This window comes from Petaurus breviceps, unplaced genomic scaffold (genome assembly GCF_028583685.1).
Source record: "Petaurus breviceps papuanus isolate PSGF00001 unplaced genomic scaffold, PetGlider_PUasm1.0 189, whole genome shotgun sequence".
NCBI lineage: Eukaryota > Metazoa > Chordata > Mammalia > Diprotodontia > Petauridae > Petaurus > Petaurus breviceps.
This window is the reverse complement of record NW_027185809.1, coordinates 3,050,617-3,070,702: the sequence shown is the minus strand read 5'-3', so window position 1 is coordinate 3,070,702 and position 20,086 is coordinate 3,050,617. Positions and strand designations below refer to the sequence as shown.

General features: G+C 39.5%; 1 protein-coding gene across 3 annotated transcripts in view; it reads right to left on the bottom strand.

Annotated features, from left to right (window-relative positions):
- ACSL6 (acyl-CoA synthetase long chain family member 6) overlaps positions 1-20,086 on the bottom strand; it is a 116,093-nt gene that overhangs the window by 46,621 nt on the left and 49,386 nt on the right. For all 3 annotated transcript variants that reach the window (XM_069091816.1, XM_069091814.1, XM_069091815.1), the window contains 6 exons: positions 7,251-7,315; positions 6,493-6,594; positions 6,281-6,380; positions 5,456-5,634; positions 1,812-1,844; positions 705-756 (listed from right to left, as the gene is read on the bottom strand). In XM_069091816.1, coding sequence (XP_068947917.1) covers positions 705-756; positions 1,812-1,844; positions 5,456-5,634; positions 6,281-6,380; positions 6,493-6,594; positions 7,251-7,315 — 531 coding nt within the window. The remainder of the gene's footprint in view (positions 1-704; positions 757-1,811; positions 1,845-5,455; positions 5,635-6,280; positions 6,381-6,492; positions 6,595-7,250; positions 7,316-20,086) is intronic.

The following is a 20,086-nucleotide window of genomic DNA, read 5'->3' as shown; positions in this document are numbered from 1 at the left end:
ACACATATACTATCTGTATGATGCTGAGCAAACGTCCCCGTTCAAGGCAACTCTTTAATAAGATAAGTTGCAGAGAAAGTGAAAACCTGTATTCATAGAGAGAGCATTTCCTCACACGGGAGTTCCCTATATCAATTAAATTACAGATATCTCTAAATGTTGGATGGTAAGTGTGTTTATATTGCCCATGAACATAAAAATCAATCTTATGATGCAGGATATTTATAATATGGCATGTAGTATGGATAGACTGGCACACGCTATCCAGAAATAGCTTTCTTGAAATATGCAATAACAGAATACAATAACATAATCTGTCAAGTAAATAACAAGTAAGCAGAAAATGGTTTTTTTTCCTTCCCAAATAAAAATTGTGCTTCCTTTTTAGTTGCTTGTTGAGAGCTTTTGGGGTGGTTTGGGATATGCAAACATTACAATCCAACCCAAACCCTGTAACTTTTATCAAGGGTGCACTGCCCTGGTGGGGAAGGGTTGGTACAACTCTCTGTAAAACCATTCCTCTTTCTAAGAGGATTAAACTGCACCTAAATCATGGCCCATTGACCTGCTAGATGCAATTTCAACAGGTGCAAAGCTTCTGATATCTTTCCATTAGGAAAACGCAATCAAATGCAGAATGACGTTGCTGCCCAGGTCCCTCTCGTCTTGTTCCCAACGCTCCCACCCTCCGCCCCTGTGGTTACCTGTAGTACCGCTAGTGAAACACACGATGGAAAGGTCTTCTGGCCGAGGAGGCTAAGAGAAGACAAGTAAAGAAAAAGGCAATTGTTGGAATGTCCATCTGTACCTGCTCCATTTTAAAGAGACAATGCAATTATAATTTGCTGCTTCTTAGATTTCTGTGAGAAGTATTCTGTCCCTGGTTGATCTAGGACCCTGATTTCTCCCCCTTTCTTGCTTTGGTGCTCACTGTCGATTTCTCATTCCTTCTTGTTCTCCTCCCTCAGATGTCTGTAACAAATCTTCTCTCACAGGATGCATCCCCCCGTCTAATCTTTCATGGTGACTGCTTCTCTGCTCCCAGCCTTGGCCCCAAAATCTGACCTCCTTTATGCATCTAGAAAAAAGCATTATTTCTATGATGTAATGATAAGAATGCTGCATTTTGAATCAGAGGACCTGGATTCAAATCCCACCTCCTCGTCTACCTGTGTGACCTTGAACAAGTTACTTCAGCTCTTTGGGTCTCAGTGTCTTCATCTGTCACATGAGGGGAGAGAAGGCCATTCCAGTTTTAACTCTATGACCCTGGAATCTGGATACAGATTCCATCTCTGATACTTACCACCTGCTCAGCCTCGGTCAAGTCATTTAACTTAACTGTAAAATAAGGGTGTTGGACTAAATGACCACTGAGGCGCCTTTTAGTTCAAATCTCTGATTCCATGATTCTGTGATTTCTAGCCCAGAATCACCATAGCTAAGGAAACTTCACAGAAAAGTTTACTTAATGAAACCACCTGTGAAAAAAGTGATTAAAAGCAAGGCGGGATCTGGAAGGCTCTTTGTCTCTCTGGTCACCCAAGTAGCTGAAGCCAACTCCTTGCAAGTCCAGATCAAGTTCTACCATCTCCATGAAGCCTTCCTTGTTCACTCTTGGGGCTCAATTTTTCTCTCTTTTATTCTCTCATCAAGTTTGAATCATCTATTACCTCATATGCCTAGGAACTTTTCATGGGTATATGTGCAATCCCTCATCCAGATTTGCCTTGAGGGCACTGATCTTTTATCTCTGTCACTACATTTAATATTCAGTAAATACTCAACACGTTTGTTGATTATTAACTTACCACAGGAGGGTGATGATTCTCTCGTCCACAATCCTAAAAAAAAGAAAACGGGGTTTTAAAAGTCCTTAAATACATTAACATCATCAGAGTATTGAAATTCACTCAGATAACATTCAATCACTTCATTCCAACACCCCACATTATTAAAACCTTTCAGTATTAATTAGAAAGACAGTATTTGGGAAATTTGGGTGCTAATAAGAGATAGGTCATAAACGCTTCCTACACCATGGCTGTCAAATTCAGATAGGAATGGATCCCTGCAAGTTGCATATTGACTTAGAAAACCAAATGTACACTATATTGTATTGTATTTTTATTTATTTTATTAAACATTTCCCTATTACATTTTAATCTGGTTGAGTTATACTCCCAAAAGTTTGATGCCTCTGGCCTAGACCATGGCCAAATATATTCTAGTGGGAAATGGGGCAATTTCCACAGTTGTTGATATTTTCATTGTGTCTGGTGTCCTTATGGGTGAAAACTTTGTCTCCAGAGTCCCACATGATACTACATGTCCCATGTGAGCCTGCAGGGTGTTTTGCCCACTGGAGGATTATCTGTACAGGCTGTGTTTACTAGTGTGGGGAAGGGTAAAATTGAACTAAGGCAAACAACCAGTTAGAACTAGCAATTAAGCAGATATATAACCGCTGGTGGTTTGATGAAATTCATTCATTTTCTTTCTAAAATGGTTTGTGTATCAACATAGCATTGGACGGCGAACCCTCAGGCAATAAGGATTTTGTGGCCTTTCATACCATGCTTGGTATATAATATCCCATCCAAGCAGATGTAGGCCCTTACTTGACCCAGTGGGCATATGGTAGCAAGTCGGAATGGAAAGAACTAAATGAACGAAAGAGTTAGAAGGCTTGGGTTCAAATAGTAGCTCTAGCACTTAGCTGTGTGGTCCTAAGCAGGTCACTTCAGATCTCCAAGTCTCAGTTTCCTCACCTATAAAATGGTGATAATGATATAGTGCCTATTTCCCAGTGTTATTCTAAGCATTCTTTAAACCTTAAAGCACTATAATAATATATTATGGTTATCATATTTTAGATGCATGAAGAAATTCATTACATAGCTATCTTAAAGGGAATCCTTTTTTTATTTTTGGAGGGGGGAAGGCAAGGCAATTGGGGTGAAGTGACTTGCCCAAGGTCACACAGCTAGTAAGTGTTAGCAAGTATCTGAGGCTGGATTTGAACTCAGGTTCTCCTGACTCCAGGGAAGGTGCTCTATTCACTGAACCACCTAGCTGTTCCAAGGGAATCCTTTTATAAAGAAGAAAGTTCTTTTCTAAAATGAATAATCACCCTCTTCACTAATTTATCTTTTGGTAGTCAACAAAACATAGTGGATAGAAAGCTGACTTTCAAGTCAGCAAAATCTGGGTTCACATCCTGTCTCTGATACATATTATCTATGTGACCATGGGTAAATCACTTAATCTTTCAATGTGCTAGGAAACTCTCTTAAGACTAAAAGTTTCAGAGAAGTTTACAATTGGCTTTGGTGGAAGAAATGTCCTTATTATGTATTTTTTTATGATGAGGAAGTCACAGGTATAGGCTGAACTAAATGAGATATTTTATATTAAGTATGGATTTCAGTACATTGAGTTTGCTTAAAATGAAGTATTACCAAGAAGTCCCAAATGAATGATTTTTTTGCTGTTGTCTGATCATAGTGACAAAGGCCACAAATAGTAGAGAATGCTAACTTTATTATCTCCTCAGAAACAGAACTGAGTGGGAAAGAATTAGTAGCTCTTTACAAAACTGTGATAGCCCCCATTATACGAGACCTTCAGAATATGCTCCACCCCTACTCAATATCATCTTTGCCTTTTCTTTTATGGAGTAGATACAATAATCTGGGACGGAGGCCAAGACCACGTTGTGCATCCTTCACAACCACTTAAAATATTATTTTAAAAAAAGACAGTCGAATTGCTCCTTGCCCTCCTATACTATTTATTGCCTGTTTTATTCCTTGGCACTTAGCAAATATTGCTATTAAAGACACGTCAGACTCGGCCGCAGACAGACTATAAAAGACATGGACTATGTCCACGCTATCCTTTGGATTCCCCATAATAGAGCTAAACACAAGGCTGGGTAACTATACTGTAAGGTTTTATTAAGCGATGGCTGAAGGTTCAGGAGGAGGTGTGATAGCTATATTATGGTGGTCCCATTTCTAGAAAGACCACAAATTGGACAGATACGGCGGTTCTCTCATCCCAGAGATAATTCTGTTAGACAGGTACTCTGTGATAACTCAGCTGGTGCTGTCCATTGTGCTAAAACGAGGTCAGGCTTCATGCCTAGAGATCTTCTCCTAGTCTCTGCTACCACTGACTTCATTTCTAACATCAAGCTCAAGAGGAATGAATCCTCCCTTACACTGAGCTGCTATTGACAAAATTGACCCATACCTTGGACAACAATAAAAACAATTCTGGATATGCACATTCTATTCAGATGAATGTCTTACTTAATGATCTGGAGCATGCTAAATATTTCCTTCATAGATCACATCAGTGATTTGAGATCAATACCGTTTTAGATAATGTGTCTTTAGACTTGTTTAGGAGGGAGACAGCTTGGTACAGTGGCTGTACCAAAGAGCAAGTGATTCTGGAGCCAGAAGGCCTGGGTTCAAATCTCCCCTCAAATCCCAACTTCTGTAAAACTTAGTTTCCTCATCTAGAAAATGAAACTAGATGACTTCTGAAATCCTCTCCCACTCCACAGCTATGATCCTATGAGGTCAGCTTCAATCCATGTCTATAATTATATGGAAATGATGATCCCTGCATAGCTGGTTTTTTTATATGGCTGAGAGCTAAAACATCTGGGCTGTCATGCCAGCTCTGACATGAAAATGCTGTAGGACTTCAGATAATATCTTTAACCTCTCTGTTAGTCAGTCAATAAACATTTATCAAGCATGTACTCTGTGCCAGGCACCGTGCTAAGAATTAGCGAGCCATAGTGCAAAGAGCAGCTAGGTGGCTCAGTGAGGAGAATGCTGGGTCCCGAGTCGAGAAGACCTGAATTTAAATCTGGCCTCAGACACTCAGTAGCTGTGTTATCCTGGGCAAGTCACCTAACCTCTGTTTGCTTAATCCACTGGAGAAGGAAATGGTAACCACTCCAGAATCTTTGCCAAGAAAAGCCCACGGACAATATTGGTTCATGTGGTCGTGAAGAGTTGGACAAAACTAAACAACAAGGGGAAAGAGCACTAGCTTTGAAACCAGAAGACTTCAGTTTGAGCACTAGACTCTAATGCGGACTAACTGCGGAGTCCAAGGCAAGTCACTTCCACTTTCCAGAGCCTCAGTTTCCTAATTTGTAAGACAGAGGAAATCAGACTTCTATTACCGACTTCTCAGGGTTGTGAGGAAATTTTGTTCTAAAAGGTTAGTTATTACACCTTCTTAGTGGAGATTATCATTTATCATTATCAGCCAGAGATAATAAAACCTTTCCGACCTTACTCAGTTACAGAAAGCTACTGTGAAATAAAATTTTAGAAATTTTTAAAAGTTTAAACATTTTTTTAGCAGTTTGTCTGGTTTGATATTTTAAAAGAAAGAGCTTCGATTAAAATCAGACAAAGAAGCTCACCTCAACTTCTTTCATGGACAGAATCTCCACACCACATTTCTTCCCTCGTTCTTTCAAATCCTTTTCAAATGGTTCGATGAGAATAATGAATTTCAGGACAGGAATTTCCTTTCTCTCCACGTTTTCCAGGAGAAGAATGGCTTTTTCAGGTCTATCACAAATCACTGTGGCAATATCAGCTGAGAAGAAAATTGTTGCAAGTGTTGGTACTAGGCAGACTCCCTGGCTATGGCCTCCTCAAAGCATGCTATAGTTATAAGGTGGCTGGGCAGACAGTGCTCGGGATCCACATGAGCTCTGGCTTTTTTAGAACCTTACCCCCAGGATACTGTAGCCTCCTTATTTCCTCCAGCAATATTGCCATACATTTGCATGGGATTTAACTAGTGTTTAGTTTTTAAAAGTTACTAACAGAAGCGTGTGCATATATATATCCATGTGCCTTCATACACATGTATGCATGTATGCAAATCTGAGGGCCAGGAAGAAAAGGACTGGTCTGTGGTGACCTAGTTTTCTCATGAGAACTGACTCTAGGGAGGATGGGTACTTAGAAGACAAACTTCTTCCCTACAAAGTGGAAAGCCCTCAGTTTAAAAGGAACTTTTTCTTTTCCGACTTCCAGATGAGCAAAGAAATTAGGAATTTTACCAAGACTGGAACTAGAAGGAACTATTAAGGATTGGTCTGGGCAAACCAGGTACTGAGGGTTTAGACGCCCCTAGTTGGATATCTGTTGCTCTGAAAATTCCCATTCTAAGGGTATTTTGGCAATCTCCTTTGGGAAATGAAGTTTCTGCTCTGCCTTCCCTGAATTAAGGTTACCTGTATTAATAATGTAGCGGATGGCGCCTGGGCCTAGCGTGTTATACAGTGGTACCACCACCATGGAATAGGTGTAGCAGGCCAGCTCCGAGATGATCCACTGGTAAGAGCCGCAGGAGAGAGGATTTGGTGGGAAGAAGGAGAAGAGCAGAGTTAAAGTACTGCTCAGTGACTTGACACATGGAGAAAATAAGTAGTGCTATTGTTATTACCTCTGGCCGGTTCTGAGCAAAGACACCAATAAATTGCTCTGTTGATATTTTACATTCATGTTGGAGGAGTCCTGATCCCAGAAACTCTGCCCTGTCTGCCACCTGGGTATACAGGAAAGACAATTCAGTAAGGAAAAAGTTATTACATAAGACATCTCAAGATATAGCTAAGAGATTGAATGTTTTCATTTAAGCAATTGTATTCCTTATATTAGAGAAGCATCCTGGTGTGGTGAACAGAGGGTTGGCATTGGGGTCAAGACAACCTGGGTTCAAGTTGTACCTTTGAAATATTATTGGGCTAACCATAGGCAATGTCACTTATCCGCCCAGGTAACTCCCTAAGAAGGCAAGTTACATGTAAGTTGTCAATCTGCATTAGTAGAAGTAGTTTCCTCGCCAGTGAATTCTCTACACCAGTGAAATCATAAGGCTTCCCCACAACCAATGACACTAAGCTTTCCCCTCCCTCTAACCGTACCAGCTAAAAGCCAAGAACAAGGTTGCTAAAGGCCACTGAATTGCTGATGAATCCAGTTTTCTCACAAAAGATTTGAAGTCCATCCAAGATACATCTCCTGATGTTTGCTAATGGCATTATTAGGTAAAAATAACCCATCATGTTTGTCAGCAAAAATATGACGAATGACATGAAATAACCTTGGAGATGAGTAATATCACCCTGATGTCTTAAGCTTTCTCCTTGGAGTTTATTTAGCTATAAACAATGCCAACCTCATATGGTGAACAGTTCTTACCTCTCTGTAGGACAACCACTGATATGGCTGCTTGGGTTTCCTGGATCCAAGGCAGGGACCATCTCCTAAAAAAGAGGAATATTGACTGTTAGCCATTGTACAGACCTGTTTTCTGAAAATTCTTTGATATCTTCACTCACCTACAGCACTGCATAGCTTTCACTGGCCTGATGAAGCAATGTGCCAGGTTGGGGAGGATTTTTTAAAAAATTATGATGGACAGTCCTCAGGTGACCTATCCATACACATTCTAGAAAATTACATATTCCAAATGTTGGGTAAAGGGACAGGGTGAGAATGAGTATGGGCACACAAGGCTGCTAGTGTACCTAAAGGCTGGAGAGTTCCAAACACATCTCTCCTGCAGGCAGGAGCTTCAGTTTGGGAGTTTGTGAAGGACTATGCAGCTGCCCTTACAGCTTTTACTGTAAGTAAAGTTTAACAACTGAACAGTTTACAGAGACAACGCCACTGTAAAGAAAAACAACTTTGATAAGTACTCTGACCAAAGCAATAACCAATCAGGTCTCCAGGGAATCTGTGATGAATCCTGTTACCCACTTCGTGACAGAGAAGGGGTATATATAAGATGCAGAGACACAAACATTTTTGTATATCCCTGTAGCAGCAAGCACCCCAAGCGTCCCCAGGGTGGCCGCCAACACAGGTTCTTGGATCTGCTTTGATAAAGGAAAGCAACTCAAAATGGGTTAGCAAGCTTACTTTAATCAGTCAAATATGGATCGTTTACCTAGTTCAGGGGAAAAAGGTCAGCACCCCGAACTTCAGAATATACAGATAGAATTATCAAGACAGAGAAACAGATCAAGTAGACAGCTTTCCAAACTGTCCAACCATTACATCCATACCAAACAACATCTGGGTTTCAAAGCCGGGGGGCTCTGGACAACGGCTCCCCAGAATCCAGATCAAATCACAGAACACTTCTCAAAGTGAGCCCCAAAACAAAGCTACACATCAGGGCTTATATAGCCTTCTCCTGGCTCAGAGAATGTAACAACCTTATTGACCCACTGGCCAATCAAGAAGTATCTACTGAAAAACAAGCCTCCCACCCCAGGCTCCAGGTGCACTTTAGCCTAGGGGCAGGGAAGATCTTTAAATTTACATTCCCATTACAATCCCCTGCATGGATTCACTTACCTTGATTATGTTTAGTTGCCACAAGACCCCCACTCCACTAGAGTTCTTCTGTATATGTTATAATTACCACAAAGGCAAAATATTTTATATATATGTTTGCATTCAGGAAAACAAAACAACAAGTATCTCCCCTCCTCTTTCCACCCCCAGATCATGAAGGGTCATTTATTATGCTTTTATATTATTGAATGTCTCTTAGGGGTTTTTTGGGGGGGTGTATGTGTTGAGGCTTACACAGTCAGCAGCTGTATTCTATCAGTATCACACAGCCACGATCTCACATTTTCACTGTTTTAAGGCTGAAAAAGGGTTTTCGATGCATTACTTCATTTAATCCTCATCATATCCCTGTAAGTATAACAGATATTTTTTTCTCCCCACCTTCTCGATGAGAAAAGTGAGACCCAGAGTGGCTTGCTCAGGGTTATAGAGCTTGTAAATGTCAGAAGGAGGATTCAAACCACATCTCCTGACTCTCCATTCAGAACTCTTTCCATTATATCATGCTAGCTCCTATAAAGTTAACAAAACTACAGAAGGGTAAATTTAGCCAGTTCTAGACCTGCTTCACATGTTTTCTCACAGTGTTTGTTCTGGTGAAGAACAATCTAAACAGACAATTTTAAAGAAATGTCCTTTGTAGCTGTGTGATCCTGAGCAAGTCACTTAACCCCAACTGTCTCACCAAAAAAAAAAAAGAATAAAAATCTTTTGTACACATGCAGATACACACACACACACATACACACACCCCAGTGTGTAGAAATCGATCAAACTTAATGGGGAAACAAGTGGGGGTGATGAGGATTTGTTGAGAAATAATATGATGCCAGGGAGGGAGTAGTTGAAAGAAAAACAAACTTCCTGATCCAAAATGGAGATTAAAAAGGACAAAAGAGGGGCGGCCGGGTAGCACAGCAAGTAAGAGCACCGGCCCCAGAGTCGGGATGACCTGGGATCGAATCCGGGCTCAGACACTTAGCACCCACCCAGAAACACCTGGCCGTGTAACCTTGAGCAAGTTACCGACTGCTTAAAAAAAAAGGACAAAAGAAGCGGCTAGGTGGTGCAGTGAATAGAGCACCAGCCCTGGAGTCAGGAGGACCTGAGTTCAAATCCAGCTTCAGACACTTGACACACAAAAAACCTAGCCCTGTGACTTTGGGTAAGTCACTTAACCCCAATTGCCCTCCAAAACGCCAAAAAAGAACCCCCCCAAAACGGACAAGAGAAGGGACTAGAACCTAAGAGAGTGCCTCGAGCTTGCCTGTCACACAATCGGGGAATGGCTGAACAGGCTGTATTTGAAGTACAGTGGAGTATTGTTACAAGTCCCTCCATCAGACTGTGAGCTCCCTGAGAGCAGAGAATGTTTGTCCGGTTTCTTCTTTGCCTTTCTTTGCATCCTATCCCCAGAGCTTAGCACAGCGTTTGGCACAGAGCAGGCACTTAATAAGTGTTTATTGACTTTTTGCACTAAAAGAAAAGAGAAAAGAGATGACTTCAGAGAATCCTGGGTATCAGGAGCAGTTGCAGAGAAAACTGAGCAGAAGCAAGAGAATGACGGTTTTTACAAGGGCAACCCCACCGTAAAGACAAACAACATTGATAAGCTCTCTGATCAGAGAATTAACCAATCAGGTCTCCAGAGGACACACGATGAATCCTGTTACCTGCTTCCTGACAGAAGGTGCAGAGACAAACATTTTTCTGAACATTCCCTGCATGGATTCACTTAGCTTGACTATATGTATTTGTCACAAGCCCCCCACTCCACTTCACTCCACTCTTTATAATCTGTAAGCTGTGGAGGGGGAATAGTTTGGAGAAGGTGAAGTTCTGTGAGGTCACTGGCACTAGTGACCCCTCCTTCTCAAGAGGATCATTTTAACATTTTTTTTTAATTCCCAGGAGAACAGAAGGAAGAAATGGCAGGTAGAATAGTTTTGAAAGTAATTTGAAGAATTTATTATGTACTTTTTTTTAAAGCAAGCAGTGTGACATGGAGAGTAATCATTCTATACAGAATCCTTTTTCTGTATTGTGATATCTGTATGGAAATACTTTTTTGGAGTTTAAGTTCAAAATAAAAAAATTTTTTTAAATGTCAAAAACCTTTTTTTTTTTAATTGGAGGCTGTAACTATTCTACCTTCTCTTAGACTGGAGGCCTTATTAATAATGCGGGAAGCCAGACCATTTACAGTTCCTTATTGCCTTATGTCCCAATCTATTTCAACTAAACAAACATTCAGAAAAAGCCTGGTATGTGCAGAGTTCTATGCTAGTACCCTGTGACACAAATAAATTGTGTGTGTGTGTGTGTGTGTGTGTGAGTGTGTGTTAGTGTGAGAGAGATGGTGGTGCTGGCAGTGGGGAGAGGGAGTCTACATGGCCTGCCATGAAGCTCAATTGTTCTTCTCGGAAGGCAGAAAGTCAGGCCTGTCTAGCTGCAGCAGCAATAATTTCAACAACAATTTTATACTGGTCAGGGCCAGCTCTGTGGGCAGGAGAGTCCACAGCAAACTCAGCACCCTTTCCCTTCAGTCCAGTCAGGAAGGAAGAAAAAGGTAAGAGGGAGCCACAAGGTATATCTGCCTCATTAGTCCCAAAGAGAACAGGATCTTTGAGAGATCTGGCCTGGACAGAATCCATCAAGTCTGATGATGGGGTTGATAATGTCCTTAGGACAGTATTACAGGCTGGATAAGCGGTGTTTAGAAGTAAGGACCTGAAGGACAACTTTGACCTTTTCAAGGCAGCCAGGAAGAGCCTGCTAGCGAAATGGTTTTCGGGAAAAGGCCCTGGTCATACAGACAGCAGCATCTATATAAAAGGTGCAAGACAGTAAGGGCTTCTCTTTCTCACTGTCCCTGAAGTAGGAGAAAGGTTGGGCTCATGTGGCTCCTGAAGATGCTCACTCCTTCACTTAAGTAACAGAGCATTCTTGGGCCGCAGGCTTGGGTGTTAACTGTGCTTGGAAGCACAGATCCCTCCTATCTCAGACCAGCAGGCCTCCCTCTGCTAGGGCACGACAGAAGGTGAGACTTCTCAGCAGGGTCTCAGAGGAGCCAAGGGTCATAGGGTTTTGAGCTGGAAGGGCATGTGCATCTGGTCACCTTCTTCTTCCCCCTTATTTTTATACAGGAGCAAGCTAAGGCTCAGAAAAGGCAAGGACCTTGCCCAAGGTAACGTAGGTAGTAAGAAACAGACCCAAAACTTTTTAGTCCACATCAGTATTTCCTCCTTTATTCCATGTTGCCCTCTAGAGATTGTACCAACGATGGGCATGAAAGTCAGCATGAAGGGAATACAATGAAGAAAACTTCTTAATAGAACTTTTTACAAACATATTTTTCCAGCCAGAAAGCCCTACTGTCTGGGTGTATTTGTTCTGTGATAAGCTGAGTCATGCAGAGCACAGTGAAGGTTCAGAAATTCCAGGGGATAGTCACATAATTTTCCAAGACTGACTGACTTGGTACAAATGCCTTTGAGCCTCTTCCCAGGGGCCAAAGCTTCTTACAAAACAAAAAACAAAGCACAACCAAGAAACATGTGACCATTAACTCAAAGACGCCCTCCAGAAAGCAAAATACTCTACATTCTGAGAACAGCAACAAGAACCTTGTCTCCACATCATTAGACAGGAGGCTGGTCCCACACATGAGCATCATTAAAAAACCAAAAAGCATCCTTCTTGCCTTGAACTGGAAGTCACTTTCCAGAGAGAATCTTGACCTTCCTGCCTAACCTTAAACTTTTGGAATACTGACCCAAATGTTTTAAAAACCAAAGGCAGGATAAACTACTTAACAATTACATCCCCTCTGGCAGATCTTCTGGCAGTGACAAAAAAGGTAAAGACTGGTTACCACACAGACAAGAGCAAAAAGTTCTGCTGCTTCTTCCTGTCATCTAGCTCTTGTGTGGGAAAAAAAAATAAGAAAGCTATGTTTTCCTTAACTCCCTCTACTCTACACAAGGTACACCCTTACTGGCTATTAGCAGAATCACAGACTTTCAGAGCCTTATTAGCTTTTTCAGTCCAGCCTTCCTCCTCTTTAATGACCTTATGTTGGTACGCTATTTTCATGCCTTGTCTTTTTACACCAAGACAGTCATGTACAGCCCCTGAGAAAGATCATCCTGGGATCTGTTTAGCTTCTTTGCCAAGTATAAAGACAGTAGCTGGAAATCTAGAAAAATAGAATTATCAAACCAGGTGTCTTCGTCTTAGCTGATGCCTAGACCAAAGGCCAGATGATGGGGAAAAGCAGTTGGCCCAGCCCGGAAGAGCCACTTCTCTAACTTCATAGCTAGAGCACACTGGAAGTCAGGGGTGGGGCGGGGATGCAGACTAGGGCCAATAACGCTAATGAGTTTTCCTTATTCACAGAAATGATTTCCCTAGAACAAGGCCCATTGTCGCACACTCTCACTCACTATTGTATCTGAAGGCGTAGCTCAAGTTTCTGCAGCGTGAAGGTGTTCCTATTCTGAAAAAACGTATTTCGAAAATAGTCCTCAAATTCACCTTAGTAGCAACTTCCTCTTGTGATCTGATCCAGAGTGGAGGAAATGAGCTTGAAATGCTAATCGAGGGTCTTGTAATGGGACTTGTTTATTTTCGACTTAGTAACCTCACCTGATCAAAACTTGACTCACAGAATAATGATGTGAAGGGAAGGTCAAGGCCATTTCTCGTAGTTCAAAGGTTGTTGAGCTGACCAAAATTTGTCCCATGGAATGTAAAAATTTACTTAAAGCCTTAAATATTTCTTAGATAAGACACTAGAGGAAGAATTTCAACTCTTATTAAGTCCTTGGGAATACATAAATCTTCCTCCTCAATAAGCCTATGTGTGAACCCATTGAATGTAAACTAAATGACTTAGTTTACCTATAGAGTTTGTCTGATAAAGTTTGTTTCCTTAAGGGAAGTATGATATTCTGACTCTGACTAAGTTTGTCCAACTTTTAGGACTTTAAAGGAAGTATGCTAACTTTATGGCCCAAGAGAAATATATAAGATTGCAATAGGTAAAAGAATTATTTCTCTATTATTCTGATATAATTTTGCCCGTAAGAGACTTTGTTAAATCTGCCAAAGCAGATTAAAATGTCATTGGGAAATATTTAACAAAATCAATAAAAATACAATAGAACACAGATGATGCTAATTCGGAGTCAATATGAGGCCTGCAGCGATCCTTGTGTATGGGCATAAATGTTTCTATTTGAGTTTAACACCGCGCGCGGCTGAGGGGGTTCTTTGAGATCATCACTCAAACATCCTAGTTTTATGGATGAGGAAACTGAGTCCCATAGAGATATAGAGACCTGGCCAAGGTTAGTTAAATAGCTACACCAGTATTTAAAAATCAAGTCTTCATATATAGAGTTCTCACTACTACCTCATGAGAAACAGCCACCACACCTCTGCAGCAATGCATTTAATGGAGAGTTTTGGTGATCTGGGTTTGAATCCCATACTGTAAGAGATGAACCGAGCTTCTGTTTGCACAAGAAAATACGTAACGTGCCAGAAGTCTTGTATTTGTTGGGGAAGGCAGGGAAACAAACGTAGTAGAAATACTGATTACACTTCACCCACTCCTCTGGGATGTGGGTGCCTGCTTACTAGCATATCTAATGGCCAACAACTCCCTCCTTGTGCTTTATGACTTCTTGTTCTTTTACTAAGCAAGGTATAAAGGGGATGAGAAATGTAAGCAGGAATGGAGATCCACGTGGGGGTGCGTGGGAGTGGGGTTTAGGTGTTTTTCAGATAGGCTATGAACCCTGAGGTGTCTAGCCAATGGGAGGCAGGCAGGAAATTGAAATTGAAAGCAGGGCACATAAGCCTGGCATTTGTCTGAAGCAAATGTAGTAGTCCATTAGGAACTACCCATTCATTCAGGGGGGAATGAACATAAAACCATTCTTAGCTTCACAATAAATGTTGTACGTTGTAGACTGAGCGTATTTCTCACAGTTTGGAGGGATGGTGAGGTGGAGCTCTGAGAATGAGTCTATCACATGGATCTTCTGGATGGCATGCAACCAAGGAAGCAGTGGGCAGCAGCAGCTCATCTGAGCTTACTTCCTGACCTTGCCTGGGAAGTCCTGTGATCCCCACAATTATGTTCCTCACAATTTGGGGTCTCATTCATCTGCGATCTCTAGCATCAGAAAATGGGACCTCACTGTGGAGAATGAGAAGCACCCCACTGGCTTCCAATGGCCTGAATAGCCACAGATGGGAGATTCCCCACTTCAGACTGTTAACTTCCCAGGACTATATTTGGAAACATTGTGAACCCAGGAATGCAGGTGAAATAGTGGGAGATTGAATGAGAAAGTGTTCTGCCACACAAGGTGAAGAAAATTTGGGATCTAAGTATTTGCCTTGTTAGTGAAATGGGGTTTGAGTCCCCAAAAATGAAATGGGGTTTGAGTTCCCAAGAAATGGGGTTTAAGTCTCCCTCCAAATTCCTGCCAATGGCCCATTAGGGAAGAACAAGGAGAGAGAGGTGCCCGGGAAACATCCCAGCATGTTTGTGGTGCTGGGAAAAGCAGAGACCTCTGGGAAGGATATTTTTGAAATTGGCTAGAAGTCAGTCACAGTAAATTACAACTCTGAGTTTTTGACTGGTATGAATTCAAATTCTAAATTGGTTTCTAAACTGGTGTGCACCCTATAATGCCTTGTCAAATGTCTCATCTGTGTGTGTTTGTGAAATGTTTCATATTCTGTGGTGAGAAATTTCTAAGGTCTGTAATTAGAGAAAGAGAACATTTCGAAAGATCTCCCACCTTATACTTTCAGTGGGAGATTTAAGATTCTTTTCTTTTGGGTCCCAACAATGGTCAAGTTGGGATACCAGACTAAAATCAAATACTAAATAGCCAGCAGCTTTTTAGAACTGATAGAGAATCAGCCCAGATGAAGAAGAGACTGGGAGGGGAAAAATAGCTGAGGGTTTTGAATTAAGGTTTAATTAGATCCTAAAGGTTAAAAATGTGTATTTTATGTTTGTATTAAATCAATGTATCTGATATCAGACAAAGTGTTTAAAACTGAAAAAAATAGGGGCATCTTCTGTATGGTGGGATCACTTTAGGAATTGAATGATTTGTTTAAAAAGTGGTTAAATTGTTAAGCATTTAACTACATCTAATTTCTAAAAGGTGAAGAAAAGCAGAACAGAATTGAATTGGGGTAAATATGATTCTTTTATCTTATTTGAAATGTAAAGTAAAAACATGGAAGGTAAAATAGAAAAAAGGAATGGTTGAGATAGGGGTGGGGGTATAGCAAACCCATGTGCTCTTAGCCACTTCCTCTCCCATCCTACTTCAGATGGTTGGGCATATTTAAAGAGTACAAGGAAATTTTGATGTTATTTTAAGTATGAGGGGCTGAAACTAAAAATTTGTGACTGATTGGAAAACCAATAAACAAAGTTATGAAAGGTTTTATTGAATCTAATATGAGTATTGACTATGGTGAAGATATTGATTATTGTGATTTGTTATTATTACTATTCAATGAATTATTAAGCTCCAGAGGTGTCTGCTTGGAGAGAAAACTGAGCACACATTGTTAACACTGACTCAAATTCTTTAGATCTCTTTTGCCTGAGTCAAAGACCACAGTTAGAATATTGGCTCAACACATTTTGAGCTAATCTGATAACAGGTGTGATTTCAAATTGTTGTGAAACTTATATGCATTCCCTAGTATATACTGCCTGAAATTCCTGGGAGGCTGGAATGGGGAACTGAAATGCTTGGGGAAGCTCTGTATCTGAAGTCTCAAAAAAAAAAAGAGATGGAACTTCAGCTCCAGGATCTATACTTAAGGAAGTATAGAAAACAGGTTATTTATTATAATTATTAATTATATTATTAATTATTATTATTATATTTATTGTCATCTCTCTAATTTAAGGTAATTGTTCCATATCTGATAACTTTGAAATGGGTTTTAAAAGCCAAAAGTAATAAGATCAATAATTTCTATATGTAATAATCTGGAAATGCAATTGATGTCATCTTATTTCTAAATTGTATTGTATTTCTAAAGGTTCTCCTAGATTGTGAAATTTGAGAGACCATTGTGAGGAAGAAATGGTGTGAAAACAATTCTAAATCTGAATTTTGTTGTACGTGAATTGGGTTTTTTTAATGGGGTGGGATTTTTAAGCCTGTTTTATCTAAGGATATATTTATGTATGTTGATTTGGAGATTTATGGACTACCACATTCACTATCTATGTGAAATTCCAGAATGTAATTAATTTCTAGTGCTATATTTAAAGACAAAGAAAAGAAAAGATACTGTGCAAATTTTTAAAGGCCTGGTAAACTTTGTTATTGTGACAAGGCTAATTTAATTGGGTATATTCTTCTTGGCTTATAAAAACTCTCTCTCTATTACAAACCCCTTTTTGACTAAGGAAATTTGTGATATCTAGGAATTCTGTAAAAACTAGGAATTTATGTTACTTAAGGACATTTTACACCAAGTTAGTTTTAATGAATTTCATGTTTATAGGTTTCTTTTTGCTTTAAGAAGGAAGAGAGAGATCCTCTTAATATGAGGATACATTTTAAACTGTTTTTAAAAGAAGGGGAAATACTTTTCAAAGAAATGTTTTGAAAAATCTTTTATATGATTCTTAGAAAGCCTAGTTTGTTGTAATAACTTGATACTAAAGTTTTATATCCAATTTTTAATATCCATATTTTGTATCCATATTTTTTATATCCAAACCTACTATCAATTATACTTACATAGAGGTTTTATGGGGGTTGAAAGATTAGGGACAGGATGAGGAAGATGGATGAGACAAGAAAAGGATTGAGGGAGAGATGGAATTTTATGTCCAGGATAAGGGCAAGAGACTTTAGAATACCTTCAAGTTAAAAAGCATCCTCATAGTCTCCTCATTCCCCATCCCCCTATATTTCAAAGTCAAATCCTACAGAAGGACTTTTTAAGATTTAATCTTAACTCACAGAGTTGCCCAGAAAGGTCTGGGAAAATGTTGATTCCTCCCTATTGTTAAATGATATGGAAATTGATGTCTCTTTGGTCAGGATCAATTGACCTAGGTCATCACTGAAGACCTCATTTTAATATAGACAGCATGTAGACTGATCAGGTTTGATTGGCATCCCTTAGAAATACCTACTCTTTGAAGGGCATATAATGTTTTATAACTGCCATTTAGGAAACCAGGTATTTCCACCTTTACCTGTACTTAAAGAGAAGGTTACAGAAAGTTGTAAGATTGTTAACTAAGTTATTTGGGGTTAGTTTTAATGCTAAAGCCTAAAATTGTTAGTTGATTACCGTGTATGGAAAGGAGAGGATTGGATGAAAGCCTTATCCAGATTGATTCTTGTCCACTCTTCCTGTATGGGGGCCAGCAAGCAGGAGCACCAGGATCCATGTCAGTTCCCATTGTTTTGTAAACTTGCCCAGGTCCCTGGAAATTGTTTGTGTGCGCATGGTCATTAGCCCCAAGAAAAAGAACTTGTTTTAGTCATGGAGTTCCTAAACAAGGGACTCGGTCAGCTGAAAATTTGGAAATGATCTCGTGATTAACTTTTAGGATTTAAGTCCTGGTAAAGCTTTGATTAATCAAACTTGCCTTAATCAAACTTGCCATCAGATGTAAAAGCTTCTGGGACTGTAATGAATTGCATTCTGAGCTCAATAATCCACCATGTAGGGGAGATGCCATTAGCTGCTTGGAGACAATGTGACTACTACAGGTGGAGGTTTGCATCAGGGGAAAAAAAGCTGAAAGGACAAGCCTGGCCTCAGTCTGGGATGGGGTCCTTCTGGCTCAGTTTCCCCACTGTGTTCCTTTGAAAAGGAATGTTTTCACCTGACTATTCTTGAGTCCGGTTATAAGGTGAATGTGATACTAGATGTGGATTCTTTATTTAATCAGGTCCTCACTTTACATCTTTATGGCGGGTTTCTGTAATTGAAGTAGTCAGTGAAAATGTGAGCATAATGCAAGTATGTGAAATCTTGCAGTTTTCAATCAAATCACTGGGTAAATTGGTACTATTGTATAGTCTTGTGAAAGATCAAATCCCTGGAATAGAACATTCTTTATAAATTTTAGGAGAATAATTAGATAAAAGGGAAAAGAAACTAACACAGTATTGAATCATTATCCCATAGACTAAGGCTGGGATTTATTGCAATAAAGGTATATCTGTATAGAATAAGGTCCTTACATGTTTCAAAATGATATAAGAGCAATTAGGTATTAATACAATGAATTAATTAAATAATAAATTAATACAGTTGCCTGAATTAACTACTTAAACTAAATCAGATACATCTTCAGTTTTGGGGGAAAATTTTCAGTGCAATTTTCTTAGAAGGAGGTAACTTGTGGAATATTTTTGCAATGATGGAAAAGTTAAATGTTTCTGTTTTGATTTGAATTCATTCCATGATCTAATATAAGCTAAAATTAGTGTTTGAACTTATCATATGTATATCTCATTCTTTCAGATTAAGCATGGTTAGAGGAAGATAGAGAAGCTTATGAAACACACAAATCTATTAAAGCAATAACTTATGATCTTAAGGAGAAATTTAATTTTATGAACTAGAACAAGTGTAGAAATGCATTCAGGCTATTAAAGGCTCACTTTCAGGATGTTCCTTAATCAATGTGAGATTATAGTCACATCTGAAGATGATTATTGGACTTTGCTATTTAAGATTTTATGGGACTATTAACTGATTGTTTTCCTGAGTCTGACTCTAGGTGTAGATATCAAGAAATACTGAGCCACTGATCCATCGATGCTAGCAACCCTATGAGGTACAAGTATGAATTGCAATGGGTGATCTCATGGGAAGGTTGGGAGAATGACTATTCTGCCTGAATTGAGGCAAATTCTCCTGACTCAATTTCTCCATTATATGACACCTGGAAGATTTCAAGCCAGGCTCAATGCCAGTTAGCAGCCTACATAACTTCTCCCTGGAGTTGACATGAAGTTAGGGAAATGCTGTTCCCTTGCTTTAGCTATGGCTCTACTCTTAATGGCAAATTTCTATAATTCAAAATGCATAAGCATCATATCAAATCTATTAAATAAAAGGTTGGTATTATATCTGAGGTTCAGATGTAAGACTAAAATTAATCTATTAGGCGTAGGATTTTAGCCCAAATAACAACTATTTAGCCTTGACATCTGATACTATTATATATTCCTGTATAAGTTAGGGTCCTTTAATTCTTAGTAATAGTATGGACAATTAGGTCAAGGGATTGTGAGAATATTATTCTATTACTTAGTTCATATCATACTTGTCTCAGTTTTTCTACAATTAGTTAATGTTAAAAGAATGGTTTGTGGTAAATGCTTCAAAAGAAGCATAACATGACCAGAAGTTGGAATTGTTTTATGACTTGATATGTTTTATGTTAAAATTGCTTACTTAACATATTTATGTATATATTGGAGCCTGATATTAATTCCTTAGTGAAATGTCATCCTCTTGATGGTGGAATGAATAATGGACAATTGGTAAAGGTTCCAATTTTGATTTTCTAAGAATGATAAGGGTATAAGACTTAGGAATGGTAATTTAAAATTGTGCCAAGGTTAGTTTTGTAGGAGAAT